At 51.5% G+C, this 7,973-nt stretch overlaps 1 protein-coding gene across 1 annotated transcript; it reads left to right on the plus strand.

Annotated features, from left to right (window-relative positions):
• The first annotated feature begins 5,806 nt into the window (after positions 1-5,806).
• Positions 5,807-7,036, plus strand: LOC109755432 (uncharacterized). The gene is made up of 2 exons (XM_020314344.3): positions 5,807-6,531; positions 6,690-7,036. Exon 1 carries the CDS (start codon positions 5,938-5,940, stop codon positions 6,505-6,507), a length of 570 nt encoding a protein of 189 aa, XP_020169933.1. The 5' UTR covers positions 5,807-5,937; the 3' UTR covers positions 6,508-6,531; positions 6,690-7,036.
• The last annotated feature ends 937 nt before the right edge of the window (positions 7,037-7,973 follow it).

The raw sequence follows: 7,973 nt of genomic DNA on the forward strand, positions 1-7,973 counted from the left end.
CGAAAGGGTTCAAGCGCTAGAGGAACGAGATGGCAATCGACATGCCGAAACTACCCCCGAAGCTACACCGCCATCTCAGCGGAGAAGCAGCGTGGCTTCCACCGAGCTGCTTCAGCTGGAGCATGTCTTGACGGCTCCTGCTAGCTACCCCGTGGATGCTATCACGGAGTCTCAACATTGCCACCTTATGGCGGAATGGCAGAACTTCAAAGTCAAGGCGGCTGTTGGCTCTGTTTTACCTCCTGAACCCGGCGCAACCTACCACTGCCGGCCGATTCCAGAAGGATATGCTAGGGTGATGGTGGATGAAATAACGGAGGGATTTGAGGACCTCCAGCTTGACCACCCTACCGGTGAAGGGGAGACTCGGCTGGGTTCTGCTCTGAAGACTCCATGCCTATGGCGGAAGGAGCTCATCAACCATCCGAACTGGACGGCTCCGGCGATTAAGGGCACTCCGCCTCCTCCTCCGCCTCCTCCTCCGGCGAGTGATCAGGGCACTCAGCCTCCTTGTCCGGCGCGTGGCGGCACTCCGCCTCCTTCTCCGCCTACGCCAGCGCGCCAGAGCAGCCAGCATCCTCCTTCTCCGCCTCGTCAGCAAGGGCGGAAGAGACCCGCCGCCGCTCCGGCAGCTCCGGCGCGTCGTAGTCCTTCTCCTCCGCCTCGTAAGCAAGGAAAGAAGATAACCGTAGCCGCTCCGTCTGCTCTGCCGGCGTCTAGCAGTACAGCTGCCAGAGGCGGGAGGCAATACAGATTCGGTCCTTCTCTGAAGACTCCAGAGAAGTTACCATACGAGAGGACCGAGGAGGAAACCAGGAAGATCGTGCGAGCCGAAGTGACAAACTTCTTTGAAGGGGTGAAAGCAAAGAAACATCCACCTCCGGAGGAGAAGGTAGATCCGGTGAAAGCAAAACGCACTCTGGCTGCCCTGACAAAACCACCAAAGTCTCCGTCGAGAGGCAACTATGAGCGCATTCTTGCAAAGACATATGCCGAAGCGGAGCGGTCGGGAAGTACTGTCAGTGATCAAAGGTTGAAAGAAGGACGAGCTGGGAAAAAAATTGCCCAGCTCGGCGAACAAGCGAACCAATCGTGCCCCCCGCTCAAGGTGTCAAAAGACATCGTCGCTAATGATCCGAGGATGGTGGGCGGTTATAGCAATCTTGGAGATTACCTACCCGACGATGTACATTATGAAATCATGGAGGTCGACGAACACAAATACCATTACGGGAAGCCTCTCGTCAAAGATGAAAGATCTCTAACAACGATGATGCGAAGATTACATGATTGGTACATGAAAACCTGCAGAGAGTCTGATGGGATGAATACTTTGACGCTGAGAGTTAAACCGGAGCATGACCTCGTTGGAATTGATCTGCTGAATGTTCCATTTGAGGATTTCTTCCAGTTTTACAATCAAAAGGCCCTTGATAAAACAACGATCACTTGCTACTGTCTGTAAGTAGTACTACTTCTTCATTAAGTCTCTCTATATAGGTCAGCTCTTTCATTGCATGTATTTATAATTATCCTCACTATATTATGCAGATTGAAGATCGCCGAATTGAAGAAAAGACAAATCGGTGATATTGGGTTCATTAACACAAATCTCATAGATGCATATACGGTTGAAAAACATGCCAAAGAAGCCGATGCCAACTTGCTACGATCGTTGGTATTAAATCAAAACAAAGATATAATACTCTTTCCTTACAACTTCAAGTGAGTGTTACTGTCTTGTGCATATTCGGTTTCCCTTATTAGTCCAGGTTATGGTAATGTAATTGATGACTTATGCATGCATGCGCAGCTTCCACTATATTCTCCTAGAGATTAAGCTTGAGCAGGGAGTAGTAACCGTCTTAGACTCGAGACGAAAAGATCCCCAGGACTATGCGAACATGACTCAAATGCTCGAGAAGTAAGTTAAATCGATCATTATCCACCATATCAGCAACTTTGTTCATTTCCTGATATCAAGTAGTTGTTTTCTTTGTCTGGCAGGGTTTGGAGAAAATTCACCACAAAAGCTCCGGGACTGTCGAAGAAGCTGCAATTTAAACACCCGAGCATGTTCCGCGCATCTCCTAGTGATTCAAGCGCTAGTTTCATCAATACCATTTAGCATGCTTGCTTATCAGTTTGATTGACCTCTATTTCTTGTAAAGTGGTTGTGGCAGGAAGCCGGAAATAATTACTGTGGATACTACGTTTGCGAGTCCATCCGCTACACGACCTGTGAGCGGGGCTACTCTGACAAACAATATGAAGTGCGTAAGCAATAATATTCACAATTTTATTTTATTACCATCATTTCTGTTGAGTTTCATTTATTCATATATATATGTATTGACCCCCTTCTTCAAATTAGATGTTTCGGAAGCGGGATGAACTCCTAGCACCAGATCGTATGCGAGCAATTCAAGAGGAATTGGCGGCATTCTTCCTTGACCACGTGATCGCTGAAAACGGAGAATACTATGTGAACCCTGTGTTCTTACAATTTAATTAGGAGATTGTATTGTAAGAGATAATTATTGTATATATGTAGCCGGTAGTGTCGGATAGATATACGAGAACTTGTTGTTCGACCAATCTCTCGGAGAAGGAGAGGTGGTCGATATCACTTCTCTCTGTATGCATATGTTCATGATGATCTTCTGTTTCCTTCATTTGATTACTAGCTAGCGTGTCTAGTCCTCTCCATACGTATATACTACGTAGCGTCGACCAAGCACGGAGATAAGAGAGGACACTTCTCTCTATTAATTAGCTAGCTAACACAATATATGAAACACCTAAATTAACCCCCCAAAACCCCCAACCCCCCCCCCCCCCCCTTAAAAAAACAAAAACCCCAGCCGCTGAAATGCTGACGCGTGGATGCCTATTGGTCCCGGTTGGTGACACCAACCGGGACAAAAGGCCCTGCCTATTGGTCCCGGTTGGTGGCACCAACCGGGACGAAAGGCCCTGCCTATTGGTCCCGGTTGGTGGCACCAACCGGGACCAAAGGCCCCCCTGCCTGGGCTGGCAGCAGCGGCCACGTGGAGGACCTTCTGTCCCGGTTCGTGTAAGAACCGGGACTAAAGGGTTAGGGCTTTAGTAACGACCCTTTAGTCCCGGTTCGAAAACCGGGACAAAAGGCCCTTACAAACCGGGGTAAAAGCCCCTTTTCCTACTAGTGTGAGACAATTAAACACCTTTTTTCACTCTAAGTTTGCACGTTCTACGTGATCAGCCATCCAAATAGCGTGAAATTTGTATCCGCCCATAAGTGTTGCCAATATTTTTGGTCATTGGCTGGACGGTATTTCAAATAGGTACAAAACGCTAATAAGGGTGGGAGCGTATGCCTTACTATGGTCGCTTTGGCTATGTAGAAATGATGTTTTTTTTAATGACAAAACTGTTTCTCCTTTGCAGGTTATTTTCCGTTGTATGCACTCGCTTTGTATGTGGGGTACGCTACAACGAGCGGAGCACCAACCGCTGTTCAAGGCGGTGTGTACGCTGTTGGAGCAGGTGGCTACGGAGTTTTTTACCCAACATGGATGGCAGCATAATCTCCGGCTCGGTCCACCATCTCTTTCGACATAGGCATAGTGTCGGTCTATGGACTCTACTGTTGCCGAATTGTCGGTCTTTTATCTTCTGTTTATTAGATTATTGGTGTTTAGCTGCTGTGTGCATCCTAATTATGCAGAGCTCGGGTGATACTCTTAATGCTTTGTATCACTTTGATGCTACATTTTGAGATAATAAAAGCGCTCTTTATCGAAAAATGAGTCGATGGTATCATGCGTGGCTGCAGTGTGTTTAAACTGTTTACATACCGATACAAAAGGTGTCAGGAATCATCTACAGAACAACGACGACCAATAATCGGCACCGTTGTGGCATTCTGTGCAGTGGCGGAGGCACGGTTGAAGCAAACTTCACGCCAAAATACCTCATGAACAAGCATGGTTGATTAAGTCGAAAATACCTCATAGCATTACCCAAAAATGCCCTACTTAATCCACCATGCTTGTTCTAGCGGTGACAATGGTCGCTCGGTGGTGTATGGACCTCGATATAATTTTCGTCATGGTCGATTAAGTCGAAAATACCTCATAGCATTACCCAAAAATGCCCTACTTAATCCACCATGCTTGTTCTGGCGGTGACAATGGTCGTTCGGTGGTGCATGAACCTCGATGTAATTTTCGTTTGAGGTGCTTTGTACTTCCAGTGAATCTTTATAATAGATCTGATCATTTTTGCAAAAAAAAGAGAGCCAGAGACAAAACGTTATATAGCTACAAGGGAAATGAGATAAACCACATAACGAAAATTCAAAAATATGGTGAAGACTAAATGCCATAGCTATCGTATGATGCTGTCAAATGTCCAGAAATTCGAAGGAGGGCAGAAAAAATTGAGTCACCTGAAAAATTCACCACGAACCATAGCGCGAGATCGGGCGGCAAATGAACTGGAGTGAATGCAAATTGTAATTAATTGGCAGCAAAATAGAATTCCTTATTCCTGTATTTATACCTGTTGAAACCCATCTCATTCTAAGGTCGGACGAGTCCATAGCTTGTTTCAACACGCGCGATCTGGCTGGCACGGGACGGCCTGTGCGTGAAGTGGCGCCGGACTACCGTGGGGTTCGGCGGCGCTGCGGGCGGATCCTGGCGGCGGCGTGCACGACGCGCCGATGGTTGGAGTCCACGTTTGTAGCGCGGATTGGCGGCTGCGGGAGTGCCAGGATCTGGTGGCTGCGTGAGCCGTCGCGTTCGGGTCAGATCTTTCGCGATCTGGCGCTTGGGCGCCGGCGGCTAGTGCGGGGTGGTGGTACTCGTCGTTGCCCAGGTTGGATTCTCTGGATCTGGAGCCTGGATGGATCTGCACTAGAGTCGCCCCATGGTGCTTTCTTCTCCGGATGGTTTCGTTTCTTGGTTTGTGGCCAGATCCGGAGCAGACAGAGGTTGGTTGGTACAGGTTGGGGACCGGAGGAAACTTTGGTCGGCTAGCTCGACCCGGCATCAGCGACAGCTTTGGCGTCGTTACCCTCCTTGGAGGCGAAGCTGAGGTCCCCTCCTATCCACCTCTGACCCACTCCCGGACGAAAGTCCAAAATCCGTCTTGGATTGGGCGGCGGCGGCGCCCTTAGCATCGTGTCCTCCATGGAGGCGCCGTCTTGGGAGGCTTGGGTGTTCGGGGGAGAGGTACTATGGGTGGTGGGCTCTACATGGCAGTTCCTGCAGTGGCGACGGTGTGGAGGTCGGCAGGTGGAGCGGAGTTGGATCTACCGCGTCGACGACGACGAGTATTGGCGGCATGGTGTAGCTGATTCTCGAACGACGGATGTGTCTGGATGGACATGCACAGGAGGAGAAAGCTGTCTGGCATCATGGTGGCGTTGATGGCAGACATGCCTGGCAAGTTCGGTACATCATTTTTGCTCCGAGGATGGACCGAGGGTTGATGGAGGTGACGGTTCTTGCAGCGTGCGGTGCTTACTGGGAGTGTGCCAGACCGGGGTGGGACCCAATTCAGATAGTGGCTTGGATGGGACACCCGGCTTTAGATGTTAGGCTTTGGTGCGATGTCTGTTTAGTAGACATTCGGCACACCTTCATCAAGGGGATAGGAGTAGCAACAACGTTGGCAAGATGGTGGCTTCAGGCTTATTGATGTATCACCTTGTATGGTCTTTATGAATAATTAATAATATGGCTGCATGCATCGTCCAGATGCAGAAGCCGGGGGTACATCCTTCTTGTAGGTCGAGTCCATAGCTTGTTTCACACTCCTCTTTCCCATTGTAGAGGCGCCGCCGTTACCATTTCTAACTATCATCAGTTGTCTCGCCTATATCCTTGTGTTGTGTTGTTGTGCTCCTGACGCTGCAACAGCAGCTACCTGAGCTCAACTGTTACCTCGATGGAGAAGGCCACGTCGTCGTGGTTCCATGTGCAAGCGGCAGCGGCGGCGGCGGTGCCGGATCTGTCGCTGGCGTTGTCCTCAGAGGACAGCAGCCAAGACCGGGACGAGGAGGTTGCACCGACGGCGCGCGTGGACGGCAGGACGGTGCGGCTGTTCCAGTGCCTCTTCTGCGACAAGGCGTTCCTCAAGTCGCAGGCGCTCGGCGGCCACCAGAACGCCCACCGCAAGGACCGCCTCGCCGGCTTCCTCTGCGACCCCTACAACAACAACGACAGCCCATCCAGGGGCGCCGCCGTCGCGGGGGCGTCCACCAGGATGACCTGCGATTCAAGCGCCGGCCGGTCCATGTGCACTTCCGTCGCCTCGCACGGCGGTGGCGTGGAGGCGGCGCTAGCCTCCGATGCCTGCAAGCCAGAGAGGTGGGGGCGAGGCGGTGGCGCTCCACGCTTCGCGGAGCACACGCTGCTCCAGGACCCGTTCGCTGTCCGCGACGGCATGGCGGGCTGGTCAAGGGCCTCGTTCGCAAGTGGCGCCGGCGAGACTCTGGACCTGGAGCTGCGCCTCTAGCCAGGCTGCTCTCATGTTGCGCAGGTGATTTCATTTTGAGAAAATACCTTTTCTCAATCATCGCACCGTAAGTTTGTGTATAGATCGTGTCCTCGTGGGGGGAAGATTTCCATTTGAAAAATTAGAGACGCGATGCGGCCGGTTTAGACTCAGATTTCTTACGAATGACGATGCTGTTGCAGTGACCTAATTAAAGCAAGATTTGAGGAGTTTCCATCTGGAAGCTGAAGATGCTGTATAGTAATCTGAGGGAGTCCTCGGCTATTTTGTATGCATAGCTAGTTAATTCAAGGAAGACTTGAGGAGTCCGGACGCTGAAGATGGCGAGACGACATGAATATGCATGGGCATGCCTGCAGCTGCGCAAGGATTGCAAACTGAAAAAGAATTCGGATTGTTGGAAGAAAACTGTCTTTAGGTTGTCTTTCTGTACTGTAATAAGCAGTAGATGAGTACTGCTTTATTGGTCGTTTCCACCCCTACTAATTTTATACGTAATGAACTAGGTTATGGCGCTTGTTAATGGAAATCAGCGGGTCAGTGGACTACTAATTTTGCCAGTGAACTATGGTCTGCGTCGTGCGTAGTACGGCCGATGGACCAAACAAGCAAACTCTCTGTTGCTTAGTTTGGGCAAAAGTAGTTTCATGTTTCAGCAGGTACGAGTGAGAGGTTGCCACATGCGTGACAAGCTGGCCACTCGTTCTCCGTATCTCTTTCTGCACCCATGTGATTCCACGAGTGCACTACAGTAGTACTAGTACGTTTATATGCGCCAAAAAGGTACAAGTGGCGCAGCGGAGTGGAGCGTAGTGACTCAGATGCCGGTGCCGACGACAAGAGCACTCGATGCTCTCCCTGTCGCGCTCGCTGTTTGTTTAAATGAAGTACTATAGCTTATAGCAACTCTCACGCGGCGACTCATTTCGTTCGCGCGCGTTCGTTTGGGTTGACATGGACATGAAAGTCGGCCCAACGCGCCGACCCAAACAGCCGCGCGCCCGCTTTTCATCCGCCTGCCGACCCATTCATGGCCCAATTTTGAGTCTCATTTGCCCGCGGACACGAAATGGGCACGCGCGGCGCCTGCCTCCTCCCCCTGACCCGCTAGTCGGTGGCACATTGGCGATCCTCTGCCACGCCAAGATCGACAGCAAACCCTCGCCCACCTTCGCCGCGTTGCCGCTGCCACCCATTTCCGGTGGCTCTGCCAGCAGCCGGTGCCGACACACCTCCCCCCAACGCCGCCACCTCCCACGTCGTCGCCACCACCGTCTCGCCGCCGGGCCACCGAAGCTTCCCACCCCCACCTCCCGACGCCGACACGAGCAGGAAGCCGCCTCGCGCCCCGGCCAGCTCCTTCGGCCTGACGCCGGCACGCTCGTCTGACGCCTCCAAGGCTGCCACCTGGTCCAAGGGAAACGCGCGTCTCCTCGCCGACCGGTACCTACGTCGACGCCCGCAAG

The sequence above is a fragment of the Aegilops tauschii genome, chromosome 4 (assembly GCF_002575655.3).
Source record: "Aegilops tauschii subsp. strangulata cultivar AL8/78 chromosome 4, Aet v6.0, whole genome shotgun sequence".
In the NCBI taxonomy this organism is placed as follows: Eukaryota; Viridiplantae; Streptophyta; class Magnoliopsida; order Poales; family Poaceae; genus Aegilops; species Aegilops tauschii.